Source organism: Tachyglossus aculeatus, chromosome X2 (genome assembly GCF_015852505.1).
Source record: "Tachyglossus aculeatus isolate mTacAcu1 chromosome X2, mTacAcu1.pri, whole genome shotgun sequence".
Taxonomy (NCBI): Eukaryota; Metazoa; Chordata; class Mammalia; order Monotremata; family Tachyglossidae; genus Tachyglossus; species Tachyglossus aculeatus.
This window is the reverse complement of record NC_052100.1, coordinates 1420108-1437068: the sequence shown is the minus strand read 5'-3', so window position 1 is coordinate 1437068 and position 16961 is coordinate 1420108. Positions and strand designations below refer to the sequence as shown.

The 16961-nt window shown below is 54.6% G+C and overlaps 1 protein-coding gene across 6 annotated transcripts in view; it reads left to right on the top strand.

Moving 5' to 3' along the window:
• Positions 1-16961, top strand: part of ABLIM3 (actin binding LIM protein family member 3) — a 37864-nt gene that overhangs the window by 13423 nt on the left and 7480 nt on the right. For 2 of the 6 annotated variants that reach the window (XR_005457172.1, XM_038770619.1), the window contains exons 5-18: positions 998-1124; positions 1370-1463; positions 3845-3932; positions 5780-5838; positions 8263-8334; positions 9103-9258; positions 9899-9928; positions 10621-10750; positions 11713-11811; positions 13747-13797; positions 15246-15365; positions 15715-15779; positions 16489-16636; positions 16887-16916. Coding sequence is in view for 5 of the 6 variants with exons in the window: in XM_038770619.1 (XP_038626547.1) it covers positions 998-1124; positions 1370-1463; positions 3845-3932; positions 5780-5838; positions 8263-8334; positions 9103-9258; positions 9899-9928; positions 10621-10750; positions 11713-11811; positions 13747-13797; positions 15246-15365; positions 15715-15779; positions 16489-16636; positions 16887-16916 (1269 nt within the window). In the remaining variant the exon portion in view is untranslated. The remainder of the gene's footprint in view (positions 1-997; positions 1125-1369; positions 1464-3844; positions 3933-5779; positions 5839-8262; positions 8335-9102; positions 9259-9898; positions 9929-10620; positions 10751-11712; positions 11812-13746; positions 13798-15245; positions 15366-15714; positions 15780-16488; positions 16637-16886; positions 16917-16961) is intronic. The other 4 variants (XM_038770620.1, XM_038770621.1, XM_038770622.1 and 1 more) reach the window with 4 other exon arrangements.

Below are 16961 nucleotides of genomic sequence, written 5' to 3'. Positions count from 1 at the left end.
GTCTACTAACTCTCTTGTATTTTCCCAAGCATTCAGCACAACGTTCTGCATTGGTAGGGATTCAATAAATTCTATTTATAGTTGTGCTAATGGATTCAGCTTACTATGTGCCAAGCACATAGCTCAGCACTATGTGCTGAGTGTTTGGTGGAGACAAGATAATCAGGTTGGACACAGTGCCTATCCCACACAGGGCTCCCAGTCTAAGAGGGAGGGAGAACAGGAATCTTATCCCCATTATACATATGTGGAAGTTGAGGCTCAGTGAGATTTAAGTGTCCTGCCTGAGGTGGACTGGGAAAGAGCGATGAGTAGAACTTCCATTTCCTGGCTCCCAGCCACATGCTTGCTCCTCCCCAAATGCCCTGGGAAAGATATGTTTTCCCTCCATCCATCCGGGCCAGGGACCACTGCCCTGGCTTGGTGGGCTTCTGCATCTGACCTGGCCTGAGGAGATTCATTCATTCAATTGTATTTATTGAGTGCTTACTGTGTGTAGAGTACTGTACTGAGCTGTTGGGAGAGTACAGTATAACAGTAAACAGACACATCCCCTGCCCACAACAAGCTTACAGGCTAAAGGTTGGAGGAGACAGTGGGGAGGGGGCAGTGGGGATGGGAAAGGCTTGGTATGGGAAAGGCTTGGTAAGGGGTTCCCTTGCCTCCCAAGACTGCACAGCTATTGGGGAAGGGGTCTGGCTCAGTAGTGGGCATGGCGGGGGGGTCTCCCCAGAATGCACCAGCTAGGAGGGAGCTGGCTTAGCAGTGGGGGCATTTTCTTGGCTCTTCAGTTCGTGCTAGTTGTGGAGGGAGGCTGACTCAGCGGTATATGTTTTTTGGGGGGGTCTTCTTGGATCTCTAGACTGCACCAGTTGTGGCGAGGAGCTGGCTCAGTGGTGGAGGAGGGTCTCCTTGGCTGTCTGGACTGTCCAGCTTGCTGGGGGAGGTGCAGGGGGGCATTGGCTCAGCAATGGGGGTCTTCTCCTTGGCTCTCCAGACTGTGCCGGTTGCTCAGAGGAAATCAAACACGGACAGTCCCTGCTGGCGTTGGACAAACAATGGCATGTCAGCTGCTTCAAGTGCCAGACCTGTGGGGTCATCCTGACCGGAGAATACATCAGCAAGTGAGGGTCCTCGTGCAACCCTGGGAGCCCCCATTGTGCCGGGGTTGGGGGTAGGGGGCATCCTCCGGGCAGGCCTTCCCCCAGGACCCCTCCCAGCCCAAGCTCTTCTCCCCTTCCTGGGGGAGGGGGCGGTGCACCTGTACACGTTGAGCACTGCGTTCGCCCTACCCCGGGATGCTCGGCTGCTACCTTACTGACCGTGGAGCCGACCGACGGACGGAAGGACTGATGGTCGACCCCGGCAGGGACGGTGTCCCCTACTGCGAGGCCGATTATCATGCCCAGTTCGGCATCAAGTGTGAAACCTGCAGCCGTTACATCAGTGGCCGCGTCCTGGAGGTGTGTGGGGGTCACACTCCGCCCCGGGGTTGGCGGGGGGGCCGGGAGCTGGAGACCCGGGTGTTGGCAGAGTGGGGGAGATAGAGAAGCAGCATGTCTTAGTGGCAAGAGCATTCATTCATTCATTCAGTCGTATTTATTGAGTGCTTACTGTGTGCAGAGCACTGTACTAAGCACTTGGGAAATCCAAGTCGGCAACATATAGAGACGGTCCCTACCCAACAACGGGCTCACAGTCTAGAAGGGGGAAACAGACAACAAAACAAAACATGTGGAAAGGTGTCAAATCATCAATAATAGTGATGGCATTTATTAAGCACTATGTGCCAAGCACCGTTCTAAATGCTGGGGAGGTTACAAGGTGATCAGGTTGTCCCAAGGGGGGCTCACAGCCTTAATCCCCATTTTACAGATGAGCAAACTGAGGCACAGAGAAGTGAAGTGACTTGCCCAAAGTCACACAGCTGACAATTGGCAGAGCTGGAATTTGAACCCATGACCTCTGGCTCCCAACCCGGGCTTTTCCCACTGAGCCACACTACTTCTGGGCTTGGGAGTCAGGGGATGTGGGTTCTAATCCCAGCTCCATCACTTATCTGCTGTGGGACCTCGGGCAGAGCGGCTTAACTTCTCTGTGCCTCAATTACCTCATCTTAAAATGAGGAATAAGACTGAGGGACAACCTAGTTACCTTGTATCTATCTCAGCGCTTAGAACAGTGCTTGGCATATAGTAAGCGCTTAACAAATACCATATTAATAATAATAATAATAATAATTACTAGTGCCAGCCCTTCCCCGCTGCCCAGCCTCAGCCCCTGGCACGTGAGTGGCGTCACCCTGGCCCCCCGGCTAAGATGCTTCCAGCCTTGGTGACCCCTGGCCACCCTCCCATCATGCTCCCCCTACTCCGTGTGGTCTGTTACCATGGAAACACTTCCATCAGCACTACTGGTCCTGCGGTTGTTGCGGAAGGAGGGATCTTGGCTTTACCACCCTGGACTTGCCCAGATTCCATCCTTGTGCCAGGCGGGCTTTGTCTAGGCTGCCCTCCGCTGAGCCCGAGGAGCTCCTGCCCTCCTTCCCGGGCCCCGGCAGGGAAAATTGCAGGAAGGACCTCCCCCGCCACATCTCGTAAGAATAATAATAATAATAATAATAATAATAATGGTACTTGTTAAGCACTTACTATGTGCAAAGCACTGTTCTAAGCATTGGGGAGGTTACAAAGTGATCAGGTTGTCCCATGTGGGGCTCACATTCTTACAGATGAGGTAACTGAGGCACAGAGAAGTTAAATGACTTGCCCAAAGTCACACAGCTGACAAGTGGCAGCGTCAGGATTTGAACCCATGACTTCTGACTCCAAAGACTGTGCTCTTTCCACTGAGATACGCTTGCGCCCACTTATTGCACGCCCTACCCCTGGATTCATCTAGGTGGGAGGGAGTGGGGTGCCGGGAAGCCCCCGGAGAGACACTGGCTTGCGGCAGGGAGCCAGGACTCAGTTTTGCCTGGCCTCACTGGCCCGGGTTGCGGAACGTGGTCTGTAATCGAGAAGTTCCCAGACGTCAGAGAGGAAACAAGGCCTCAATTAAGCCTGTTCCCCTAGTCGGCGCGTGCGGCTCCCAACCCCCGCGCGCCAAGGAAAATAGTACGTTGCTATTTTCAAAGTTTGGCCGTCCGTGACTCTGACAGCGCTGAAGAGAATTTCTTCATGGGGGAGCTGGAGGTGGGGGGCAGGGAGAAGAGCCACGCAAGGAGCAAACTCCAAACTGCCTAGAAGCGTAGGGTTTCATCTCCTGGGGTGACACTGAGGACGCTTTGCGAATTCCTAGAAAGAAAAGTGCCTCTGGGTGCTGGGTGCTGTACTGAGTATCATCTGGGTGCAGAGCACCTTACTTGTCCGAGATTAGAACCCATGTTTCTGACTCCCAGGCAGGTGCTCTTTCTGCTAGGCCTTGATGCTTCCCAAATTTCCTGAGAGCAGAGATTTTGTCTACCAACTCCATTGTAACGTCCTCTCCCAAGTGGTCAGTACAGTGCTCTGTACACAATAAGCGTTCCGTCAATACCCTTGTTTGATTGATTGAGTTCTGGGCCAGATGGGCCATGGGGTTGACCCCCAGGGGTGACCCTGCCCATCCTCTACTTTCTCTGCTCACCCTTTCCCCTCCCACCCACATCTCTCTGCCACTTTCAACGTTGAGTCCTGTGATGATGCTCTGTGTCTGGACCACTGAGTGCCCTGTGGCACTGTTCCTCCTACCACCCAGCCAGTTGGCAATGCCCCCGTGTCTGGACAGTACAGGGTGGCAGGTGGTAGTTGGGCCTATAGCCAGGCTGGTGATGACCCCATAAACCTCTTCTCTCCCCTTCCAGGCTGGAGGGAAGCATTATCATCCAGGCTGTGCCAGATGTGTCCGCTGCCACCAAATGTTCACCGAAGGCGAGGAAATGTACCTGACAGGTAGGTGCGGAGGGGACGACCAAGTCACTCATCCAGAAGTCGTGGTGATGCAGGCTCATGGGGTAGCTATCCTGGCAGAAGTGGAACAATCATCATTTTAAAATTTACTAGTTGCTTATTATGTGCTCATTGCTTGGAGAGACATAGGCCAGTCAGGTCAGACACAGTTCCTGCGCCACACGGGGCCCACTGTCCAAGAGAGAGGAAGAACAGGGATAATAATGATGGTGGTATTTGTTAATAATTAGAATAATAACAATAATAATAATAGTATCGGTTAAGGCCTTGCTATGTCCCAAGCACTTTGTGAAGCGCTGGAGTAGATACAAGATAATCAGGTTGAACACACTCCCTGTCTCACATGGGGCTCACAGACTAAAGGGAGAGAACAGGTATTTCGCCCCACTTTTAGAGAGTAAGAAATAGGCCCAGACAGTAAGTGTCTTGCTTGAAGTTACACAGCAGGCCCATGGCAGAGCTGGGACTAGAAACCCAAGGTTCCCCGGTCTCAGTCTGAGATGTTACTGCTTGACCCTGGTGCCCCAAAACCCCATCCCAGTGTCAGCTCCAGGGGGGCCTTTCTCGGGGGTCCAGGAGATGCTAATAAGCAGAACTCCTACTCCAAGGTCAGGGACAAAGAAGACTTGTGGAGAATTCAGCCAGCCCCTCCCCCTCTCCTCTTGTTCCATCTCCTCCCCGACAGCTTGGCCCATAACTGCCAGCCCCGTCCACTCCCCCTGACGGCCCCAATCCTCTGCCCTGCTACATCTAAAGCAGTTTGAAGGTTGCCAAGTTGGTACAGCACTACAAGTTTTAGAAGCTGTGGCCCCGGCCGCCCCCTCCTACTTAACCAGGGAGAGCAGCATGGAAGTGGTGTGTTCCCATCAGAGGCACAGGGGGGAATGCAACTTCCAACGCACCCCCTTGTGTAATTAGGGAGGGCTCTACCCTGCGGCCTCTATAATTACTCGGGGAAGGGGGATGTAATTGCAGGCTGAGTGCCCCCCCGAACCGCCCGCGCCCGCCAGATGGCAGGGTGAGCTCCTCCCACGGGGGCATGGCTCTAACGGGGAGGAGCCAGGCCACCCCCAGCCCTGGCACCATTCCCGGGCTCCAGCAGGAACCCCCCTGGCTCCAGAGACGCGAGAAAGGGCGTGAGGGGGCATTTCACCTTTCATTCATCGTGGAACTGCTATTCCCCCAATTCCCCTCTGCCCCCGGGACCCATCCTCCAGAGCGAGGGGGTCCCCCACTGAGGCTGGATGATGGGGCAGACTCAGAACAAACAGCAGGAAACACTTCCTCCCTCAGCGGGGTCGAGCACAAGGAATCTGCTTGCCAAGGAGCCTTGCCCCTGGGAACACCAGAGGGTCCAGAGGGGTTTGGCACGAAAGAATGTCCCTGCTGGGTCCCTAGGGGAGAGTCAGGCATTTGGGATGGTCCAGGCTGGGTCACTGGGGGAGAGTCAGGGTTGTTGCATGGTCTGTGCTGGTTCACTGGGTGAGAGTCAGGGATGGAGAGGGAAGAGTCAGCGGTGTGGGATGCTCCATCCCCAGCCATGAGGGTGGAGGTGTAGGAGGGCAGAGGCCAGCAGTCCCTGTTAGCATCCTAATGCCGCCATCGGAGGTTGGTCGTTGACAGGGCCCGGAGCCAACCTTGGGGCCTTTGCTTAGGATCGGATGGACAGTGTGGAAGTCTGGAAAGTCCTTGCTGTACTTTCCTTCTGCCAGGCTGGACATTCAGCTGCCCTCTACATGGGCGGGGCAGGACCACATCCACATAGGACCACAACCCTCCAGATTTGAACTTGAGCTCTCTAACCCTTTGCTCTTCTTTCTTGCTCCCAGGCTCCGAGGTCTGGCACCCTACCTGTAAGCAGGCTGCCCGGGCAGAGAAGAAGCTGAAGGTGAGCAGGGCTTTTGGGGGCTCCCCAAGCCAGGGGCCCTGGGGGTTCAGAGGGCTAGAGTTGGCTGGAGTAAGCAGTTCCAGGCTTTGATCTATTAATCAATCAATTCTATTGATCCAGTCCTTTCTCTGTGCAGAGCATGATAACAAGCACTTGGGAGAATACAGTGCCGTGGTGTATATGATCCCACTCCTCAAGAAACTGACAGTCTACTGTGTTTAGAGCACAGTACTATGTGTTTTTAGAAAAAATCCCTGTCCTCAAGGAGCTGGTAGTCTACTCCTGTGCAGAGCACTGTCCTGAGTGCTTTGGGAGAGTTAATAGACACTACCCCTTCCCTCAAGGAGCTTACAGTTTATTGAGTGCAGAGCACTGTAATATTCATTCATTCAATCATATTTATTGAGTGCTTACTGTGTGCAGAGCACTGTACTTAGCACTTGGGAAGTACAGTTCAGCAACAGAGAGAGACAAACCTTGCCCACGACAAGCTCACAGTCTAGAATATGCACTTGGAGGAATACAGTAGAGACAGTAGACATGATCCCTGCCCTCAAGGAGCTTACAGTGCAGCCAGGAGAGACAGATACTACATAAAATTACATATAGGGCAGACAGTAGGAAATAATTGTGTAAAGATCTGTACACAAGCATTATTGTGGTGTGCGTTGGGGCTGAGATCAATCATTTATTGAGCACTTAATATGTGCAGAGAACTCTACTAACACATGGGAGAGCATAGTATAAGAGAGTTGTTAGATACGTTCCCTGCCCACAATGAGCTCACAGTCTAGAGAGGGTTACAGACATTAAAATAAATAAATGCATTATGGGTATAATAATAATGATAATAATAATGGCATTTATTAAGTGCTTACTATGTGCAAAGCACTGTTCTAAACCCTGGGGAGGTTACAAGATCAGGATGTCCCCCGGGGGGCTCACAGTCTTAATCCCCATTTTACAGATGATGTAACTGAGGCACAGAGAAGTTAAATGACTTGCCCAAGGTCACACAGCTGACACTTGGCGGAGCTGGGATTTGAACCCATGACCTCTGACTCCAAAACCCATGCTCTTTCCACTGAGCCACGCTACTTCTCCAACAGTACAAAAGTGCTGTGGGGCTAGGGAGGGGTGAATAAAGGATGCAAATTCAAGTGCAAAGGGGCTGCAGAATGGGCTAGGAGAAGAGGAAATGAGGACTTAGTCTGGGAAGGCCTCTTGGAGATGTGCTTTTCTTTGAAGGTAGGGAGAGTGATCATCTGTTGCATATGTCGAAGACTTCCAAAGTGCTGAAGTGTCTGTTGAGGGGGTTGGGGGAGAGGGAAAGAGATGAGATATCAATCAGGGAAGACTTTCCAGAGGAGATCTGATTTTAGGAGGACTTTAACATGATCTGTTGGATGTGAAAGGGGAGGGAGTTCCAGTCAGGAGTGACAACATGAGCAAGAGGTGGGTGGTGGGAGGCAGGGAATGAGTCACTTAGCTTGATCCATCTCGGTCCCTGATTTGGAAGGTAAAAAGCCCAACTACTATGAAAACAATAATAATAGTAGATATTAAGTCCTCACTAACTTCCCTGCCCTATACTTTGTGGTGGAGTAGTTACGGGATATTCTTATCAGACACAGCCCCCGTTCCATATGGTGCTCACAGTCTTAGAGGGTGGGAAATGAGGGCATCTTCTCCCCATTTTACAGAGGAGGCAGCTGAGGCCCAGAGAGGTTCAAGGACTTGCCTGTGGTCACAGAGCAGGCCAGGGGCCCAGCTGGGACTTAGACCCAGCTCTTCTGACTCCCAGCCCTGTGCTCTTTCCATTGACATACTTTATGTCCCACTCAAATGTTTTGAAATTGAAATGCAGTTTGCACCCAGGTAAAAGGAAGATGAACCAAATAATTATCCCCTGATCAGCCCCAATAAGAGCCTTCTTAATAGGGTTCTTGTACATTCTGCTTTAGCTTCCAGCTGTCCTCCAACCCCATGGTCAGATACCTCAGACAATGTGGCCATCTGGGTCCAGATTGGGGGGGGGGGGGGGGGTGTCCAGTGACCAACCATGCAGAAGTGGCAGCAACAGGATTTGAGGGTTACTTTGCTGCCAGGGGCCTGACCATGGGGTGTCAGACAAGTTCTTTGGATGCCCACTTTTGTTTTTTAAATGGTATTTGTTAAGTGCTCACTGTGTGCCAGGCATTAACTATGTGCCAAGCACTGTACTACTCAGGTTGAACCAAGTCCATGTCCCATATGGGGCTCACCATCTTCCTGAGGCACAGATAGGTGAAGTGTCTTGCCCAAGGTTACACAGCCAACAATTTTAGAACCCAGGTCCTTATGACTCCCGAGCCTATGCTCTATCCATTAGACCATGCTGCTTCTCAGGCCACTCTGCTTTCCCCCCACCTTCTTTCCTCACAGCTGAGGAGAATGTCCGAGACGTCCATCTCCCCGCCAGGGTCCAGCATTGGCTCTCCCAACCGTGTCATCTGTGTACGTATCCCTGGTCAGGGCCAGGGGTGGGGGCGGCTCAGGGAGGGGCTGGGCTCTGGGATGTTTGACACAGACTGTCAGTTTGGATGAGGGTAAGGTCAGCGTATCCCCATCTCATCGGCCCTGTCCCCCTCCTCTTCCATTCTGCCAGTCAGCCCAGGGCTGGAGGGGAGAGCTGTTCCTTCTCTGTGCAGTCAATCAAAAAGTGTTATTTATTGAACTCTTCCTATGTGCAGGGTGCTGTACTAGGTGCCTCCTGAGTGTTTAGCCCTATGCAAGGCTCCTAATGTGTCAGTGTTCTGTGTTGCATGCCTATCATGCACACAGCTCTGTGCTGGGCCCTTACAGTGTTCAGAGTGCTGTGCTGTGAGTCTACAGTGTGCTAAGCACTGTGTTAAGCGTACGTATTCCCTGCTCCCTAAGGGCTTACAATTTAATGGGGGAGACACAGACAAAAGTGATTTACCAATATGGGAGCAGGGGGGTAAGACACACACTCCCTGCCTTCAAGGAGCACACAAAATGCAGGGCGTGCAGCAACTCACCAAATCAGCTACTGTGTGGACACCCAATGTTCTATTTAAAGGCAACCCAAGTTCAGTGATTCTGACCAATTCAGTCTCTCCACCTCCCGAACTTGTGCTATTTCCTTCCTTTCTGGGCTGATACTTTTCTTCCGGGTGGGGCGGGGCTATCTCTGCCTCACCTTCCCTCTACCCTTTCCCTCTTTCCCACTCTGCCTCTCCGCCTCCGCCCCACTCCCCTCAGGCTAAGGTGGACCACGAGATCCTTAATTACAGAGACCTGGCAGCCCTGCCCAAGGTCAAGGGCCTCTACGAGGTCCAGCACCCTGACCTCTCCTCCTACGAGCCCTATCCTCGCTACACCTCGGACGAGATGCTGGCCCGCTGGAGCTGTGGGGAGGTACCAGGCGGAGCGGGAGCCCAGGTCTGCCCAGGGCAGGCTAGGCTGCAGCCCAGTCACTGGTTCTGCTCGGTGGGCACTGGAGGCTGGGGAGCCTACTGGGGGTGTGATCAGTATTTTGTTGTTAGCCTGGAATTGATAGGCTTGGAACTCGGAACCTTGGTGCCTGTGAGGTGCCAGACTATGTCTTTGACACCTCTAGGTAAATCAGACCATTGCCCAGGCACCTTTTGGTTAACCAGACCATAGCCCTAGCTCCTCTGGGCCTGCCAGGCCATAACCCTGGCACCTCTGTGATAGTCAGTTTACCTGCAAACAGTCCTTGCTCATCTACGATTGGCATCTCATAGCCCATATATAACTCAGTTTATGGCATTAGCACTTTGGGCCTTGCAGGCGAATAACCCTGGCCCCTCTGATGGGCAGCCTATAGCTCAGATGGGCTGGGGTGGGAGGGACTGAGGGCTGAGGTGGGCACGGGTCGGGTGCCAGAGATTCAGCAGTGTGATGTAGGGCAGGGCTTGGCCACGCACATCTCCCTGTTGATTTTATAATCTCGCTCTCTCACTCCTCTCTGCCGCTGATTCTGCCTCTGCCTTGGTTTCTGTCTGTCTGTCTGCTCTGTTCCATGGCTCTTCAGTCGCTGGGAACGCTGTCTCCGTATTCCCAGGTAATGGGAATATTCCGTCGTGTATGTGTGTATGGGGAGGGGTGTCTCTGTTCTACCTTTTATCACCCATCAGTCAATCACTGAATCATTTACTGAGTGCCTGCTGTGTGCAGGGCGCTGTGCTGGACACCTACTCTGTGCAGACCATTGTACTGGGCACCTACCGGGTGCAGTGTGCTGTACTGGAGGGCCTTCTGTGTACAGAACACTGTACTGGACAACTACGGTGTGCAGAGCGCAGTATTGAACACCAACTGTATGCAGACCACTAGACTTGGCATCTACTGGGCTCAGAGCACTGAATTGGACACTCACAGTGTGCAAAGCACTGTACTCTTGAATGAGAAGAGTTTGCAGGAATAGATTTCCCAGATTCTGATAGCAATGCCCCCGCCGTGGGCCCTGCCATCAACTGATGCAGCTTCCCTCCCCCTTTAATCCCACCCCCTATCATTCCCATTCCGCTTCTCCCCCATCCTCCCCCATCCTGCCTCTCCCCTCTTCTCCCCAATCCACCCTTCCTCTCCCCATCTCATCCTGCCTCTCTCTCTCCCCCCCCCCCGCATCCCACCCCTCCTCTTTCTCCATCCCGCCCCTCTTCAACCCACAACCCGCCCCCTTCTCTTTCCATCCCGTCCCTCTTCTCTCTCCACCCCGCCCCCCTTCTCCCCCCCGATTCCGCCCCGATGCAGGACATTCACGAGGGCTTGGACCTGCGGCAGAGACGCGCTTCCAGCCCAGGTTACATCGACTCCCCCACTTACAGTCGGCACGGAATGTCCCCCACCACCCCCCGCTCACCTCACCACTACTACCGCTCGGGTGAGGACAGAGGGAGCCCCATGGGCCCCCCGAGGAGGAGAGGGACACCCCGGTGAGGCCTTGCCCATCCCCACCCCGAGGGCCCAAGAGCAAAGCTCAGAGTCTCCCCGCTCCTCCCTCACCCTTCTGCCCCGTTGCTGGGCTGAGGTCCAATCTAGGGAACTAGCAATGTGGGGAACCGCTAGGGGCCCTCTGGCAGGTGGCTCTTCCAGGAAGGATGCATAGGGAGGGGTGGAAGAGGGGCTTCTACCCCCATAGACACCCCGGGGTTGTTGGGCAGGGGTCGATGCCCTGACTCAGCCCCAGCTTCCAGGACTCCTGTCCTTCCCCTCCCAACTCATCCTCGGCTCAGTCCGCTGCTTGGATGTCTCACTAACCCCAGCTGGCTTCTGACACCCCCTGCCTCTGTCCCTGGCCCCTCCTGGCCCTGCCCCCTCTGCCCCTGGTCCCTCCTGGCCCTGCCCGCTCTGCCCCTGGTCCCTCCTTGCCCTTCACTCTCTGCCCATTGTCCCTCCTGGCCCTGCCCCCTCTGCCCCTTGTCCCTCCTGGCAATGCCCCCTCTGCCCCTGGTCCCTCCTGGCCCTGCCCCCTCTGCCCCTGGCCCTGTCCCCTCTGCCCTTGGTCCCTCCTGGCCCTGCCCCTCTGCCCCTTGTCCCTCCTGGCCCTGCCCCCTCTGCCCCTGGTCCCTCCTGGCCCTTCACTCTCTGCCCCTTGACCCTCTTGGCTCTGCCCCTGTTCCCTCCTGGCCCTGCCCCCTCTGCCCTGGTCCCTCCTGGCCCTTCCCTCTCTGCCCCTGTCCCCTCCTGGCCCTGCCCTCTCTGCCCCTTCCCCTGATTATCTCCTGGAGCTGCCCCCTCTGCCCCAGTCCCTCTCCTCCCATGCCCTGCCTCCTTCATGCCTGGTCTCTCTTGTGTCACGCCTGGCCTGGCCCCCCCACCCCCCAACGTTGGTCCGTGCTGCAGGCTCGGAGAGTGGGAGGAGCTCCCCATTCCATAGCCAGTTGGACGTGCGCTCCCCCACACCCACCGCCTACCAGGCACCCAAGCACTTCCACATCCCAGGTAGGCTCCGCGCCCCCTCGGGCCCGGGCCACTCGGCCGCTGCATGCGTGTGTCTGTGGCATGAACCATCCCCTCCCCTCTCCCCCATTCAGTGTCCACCCTTGCACAGGTCTGTGGGCGTGGACCGCCCTGCGTGGCCCAGGCATCTCGCTGTTGCGTTCATCCCTGCTCCTATCTGCTTTTTGCCGGGAGGGTGGGAAGCCCCAGCTTCTCTAGGACGGCTCTTCCCCACAGCCCAGGCTGAAAGTCAGGCAAGCATTTCAATCACCAACCACCATTCAGTCATTCAATTGTATTTATCGAGCGCTTACTGTGTGCAGAGCACTGTACCATCATCATCATCACCCCCATCCTCACTATTGATTGAGGTCCTAAAACTGTTCTGAGCCTCTCACTTTTGCAGGGCACTAAACTAAGCGCTATGGTGGGGGCCTGTGGTGTGCAGGGCACTGTATTGGGTGACTCCTAGTAGTAACAGTATTGTTGAGCACCTGCTATTTGGAGAGTACTTTCCAAGGCTGTTTGGAGAGTAAAGTAGGGGTAGGAGACATGCTCCCTGCTTTTTGGGATCTACTGGGGATAATCAGGCCTTGTAAGCAACAGAGACAGGATGGGAACCAGAGGGATTCCTTGATCTGGCAAGGGACCACAGTGCCTTCTCTTCTTCCCTGTTCCCGTCCCCTTTTCCTTCCTGCCCCCTCCCCTGTCCCATTTCCTTTCTGCCTTCTCTGTGTGAGCGAGTGCTAACACAGCACTGGGCTGAAGGCTTGAGGAGTTTGTCACTGAAATGCACTCTTCATTTTTCCCCAAGTGTTTTCTCATCTATTTCATCTTCATAATATCCCTGAGGAGTAAAGGAAGGCAAGGATTAGCCTCTCCATTTTACAGATGAGGAAACCAAGGCTCAGAAACTGAGGCTCAGAGAGGTTAAATCACCTGCCCGAGGTCACACAGGAGGACGGAGACAGAGTTGGGATGTAGACCCAGGTTTCCTGGGGCCTATTTTCTTTCCATGGCCTTGGGAGAGTCTGGAGGCTGGGCTCAAAGCGATGCAGAGAGGTTAAGCGTCTCCTCCAAGGTCACACAGCAAGGCAGTGGCAGAACTGGGGCAAGAACCCGGTTCTTCATACAACCAGCCCCTTGTCTGCCCACTAGCCAAGCTGGAGGCAGATCGATACCATCCACGGCACTTATGTCCATATCTTTAAATTATATATAATAAATTACTTATTCACATTAATGTCTGTCTCCCCCTCTAGACAGTAAGCTCATTAATGGGCAGGGAATGTGCCTGCCAATTCTGTTGCACCGTACTCTCCCAAGCACTTAGTACACCTCCAAGTTCAGTCAATCTATCAGTGGAATTTACTGAGTACTTACCGTGTGCAGAGCACTTGGGAGAGTCCAACACCACAGAGTAGGTAGACATGCTCCCTGCCCACAGAAAGCTTACAGTTTAGGGAAGTTCAGGGATGCTTCTGGTGGTTCCCCGCTCCCACCCCTCTTCAGGGACCCAGGGATCTGAGATGAATGAGGGACGGGAGAGCTGGCAACCCCTGAACCTGGGTCCCCAGGTTTGGGGGTCACACCCTGGCCTTAATGGGGTTTCGGCATTCTCTGGGAGTCTGGACCAGGTGAGGCTGTGGACACTTCAGAGAGCTTGTGGCGGCACATGCCTCACTGTTAACCCTATCTTTGCTTGGGGAATGTTCTGAGCATGCTCACTTCACACCCCGGCCCCCAGACAGCCCAGCCCCCAGCAGCCTCGAGGGATCGAGTTTGGAAGTTTCATTAGGAGACAGCTCAGTGTCTGAGATGGGGGACAGGGCAGCCCAAGTGATGGGTGAGTCCAAGAAACTGACCACCCTCTCGCTTTGTCCACTCTCCACCTCTTCCCTCTGGCCACTCACGTCCTCCCGCCCGGCCCACGGGTAGCCGCAGGAGAGAGTAGCATTTATCGGAGGCCTCCCATCTACAAACGGCATGGTATGGGCGGTCCGCGGCTGGCGGGGGTGGGGGTGGTAAGGCGGGGGTCTTGTTGAAGTCTAAGGGGATCGGGGGGAGGGGGAGGGAAAGGCTGCAGGACCCCCAGATTGTCCCCTTTCTTGGGGGGCCCACAAAGTCTCCAAGTCTCATTTCAGTGTAGGGGCGAGCCAGTGCAGCCTCTCAGCTAATCAGTATTGATCGGGTGCCTACTCTGTGCAGAGCATTGGACTGAGAACTTGGGACTAGAGCACTGGACTAGAGAACTAACTCTACTAGAGTTAGTAGACATGAACCCTGCCCTTAAGGAGTTTATAAACTACTGTGTGCAGAGCACTGAACTCAGTACTTGGGAGGGTTCAACAGAATTAGCAGACGTGATCCCTGCCCTCAAAGAGTTGACAGTTTACTGTGCGCAGAGCACTGTATTATGCACTTGGGAGAGTATAGTAGAGTTATAAGAGGCGGTTCCTGCCCCCGAGGATTTTAGAGTCTAGCTAAGATGCCGGGATTAGGGAGCTGATGAGGGGTCCCACTCCTCCCCCCACAGACAAGGTGATCGAGGGGAGGGAGCAGAAATGCACTGATGTCCTGGGGACGAGCTAACTTCGTGTCTCCTTTCTCTTTCTGGTGGTGTCCCCGCTGCACCGCCCTACCACCCGGGCCCGGCCGGCCCTCCCCGGCGCGTCCGCGTAAGTAATAGTAATTATGGCTTTTGTTAAGTGCATACCATGTGCCAGACACTGTACTAAGTGCCAGAAAGTAATTGTGGTATTTGTTAAGTGCTTACTATGTGCCAGGCACTGTTCTAAGCGCTGGTTTAGATACAAGGTAATCACATTGGACACAGTTCATGTTCCCCATGGGGCTCACAATCTTGATCCCCATTTTACAGATGAGGCTGGTGGTCCTAGTGCTCAGCTGTGAGGGACGATGGGGTCGGGAGATGGGGGTCCCCAAGTCCTTGTGGCCCCCGGGCTCTGGAGTTGCTATGGCATTCCCCCACCGGGGGTCACCGGGTGGAGAGCCCAAAGGGTATAATAATAATAATAATGGCATTTGTTAAGCGCTTAGTATGTGCAAAGCACTTTTCTAAGTGCTGGGGGGGATACAAGGTGATCAGGTTGTCCAACGTGGGGCTCACAGCCTTAATCCCCATTTTACAGATGAGGTAACTGAGGCTCAGAGAAGTTAAGTGACTTGCCCAAGACAGCAGACATGTGGCAGAGTCAGGATTAGAACCCATGACCTCTGACTCCCAGGCCTGTGCTCTTTCCACTGAGCCATGCTGCTTCTCATCCCCTATCATCCCCTCCCACCCCCCAAATCTCTGGGCCCCTTTCCGGTGTCCCACCGGCCCATCCAGTCAGAGCAGTCATCGAGGGGGGCGAGGGGGTGGCTCTGTTCCCAATGCCACCTGGGGCCTCTTGCAGGCACCTGCTCGCCTGCAGCCACGAAGAGCAAAACCAGCGAGGACATCCGGCAGGCCTCCGAGTTCCTCCCCGCTGGCTCCCCCGACCCCTACTGCCACTTCGAGTCTGACTTCTGGACCCACCAGGGGTCCCCCAAAGGTGAGGAGGGGCCCAAGGAGGGGAGGAGGTGGGATCATCCCAGCTCCAGCTCCCCGCACCCGCGGGCACACAAACATACACACACACATATACAGAGGTATGCACAAACACACATACCACCATGCTGTGCACACAAACGCAATCACGATCCCTCCAAATGACCCCTCAGCATCTCACATGCACATACACACACACATTGCACACACAACACAATCATAATCCTTCCAAATCACCTCTGCATTCTTACACACGCACACACATTACCAGCATCACCTGTGCCCTAGCCCTGTTCGCATGTATAGTCTACATTCTGCCCACCCCGAAACTGAGCGGACTTGTCTCCTGGCAGTACCCCGAGCACGGCGATTCTCTGCAGGGGGAGAAGAGGATGACTATGACCGGAGCATGCACAAAGTGAGCAACCCCACACCTGCCAAGACCCCGTCCCGGGCCCTGCCTCCTCAGAGCCCCCAGCAGGGTCGGGAGGCAGCCTCTGCTATTGTTATTATTAATATCATTATTAATCGCATTTATTGAGCACTTACTGTGCACAAAGCACTGTACTAAGCGCTTGGGAGAGAACAATATAACATCAAACACATTCTCTGCCCACGAGCTCACAGTCCAGAGGACAAGGTCACAGTCTAGAGACGCAGAGAAGCAGTATGACCCAGTGGCAGGAGCACACTTGTCTGCTGTGACCTTGGGCAAATCACTCCACTTCTCTGTGCCTGTTACCTCATCTGTAAAATGGGGATTAAGACTGTGAGCCCCACGTGGGACAACCTGATTAACTTGTATCTACCCCAGCGCTTAGAGCAGTGCTTGGTGCATAGTAAGCGATCGTTATTATTATTATTATTATTAGGTGGGGCGACTCTCCATCCAGGCGAGGGTCCAGCCCCTCCCTGCACTAGTCCCCTCTGTCTGGACCCCACAGCTCCTCCCCTTCCCCATCATCTATCATCGTCACCGCAGCATGCTTGGGGTGCCTGCTGCAAGCAGAGCACTGTACTGGACAACCCCTGTGTGCAAAGCGAGGTTGTAGAAACATGCGGACGAAGAAGGAGGCCCCTGGCCTCGAGGAGCTTGCACTTGAACGGGGATATTGCCCGTGACCCAGATTGAGAGCGGAATTGGCCGGTTGATCCTGAAGGAGGAGATGAAGGCGCGATCCCATTCGTACGCCGACCCCTGGACCCCGCCACGCAGCTCCACCGGCAGCCGAGAGGCCTTGTACACGACTAGCTACGAGGCGTCTCTCAACGGCTGTAAGGACGCCCCGGAGGCCGGTGGGGTCCCCGATGACCACGGCCAGTTTTGGGGGGAGGAGGGGCAGGATGGTTACAGAGCCTGGTGTGACACCACGGACCCTTGCTGGGGAGAACCGGCCGGAGGATTCCGGTTTTGACAAGGAAAGGATGGGGGAGACGGGGAGAGGGAGAGAATCTCTGCCCCTTTGGGTGGGCTCTGAGCAGCTGCCGCTGCCCCTGCTGAGCCCCCACCTTCATCTCTTCACAGCACCTCGATCCCACTACCTGGCAGACAGCGGTTCGTGAGTCTACCCTGCCCTTCCCTCCACCCAGCCCCCTCCCC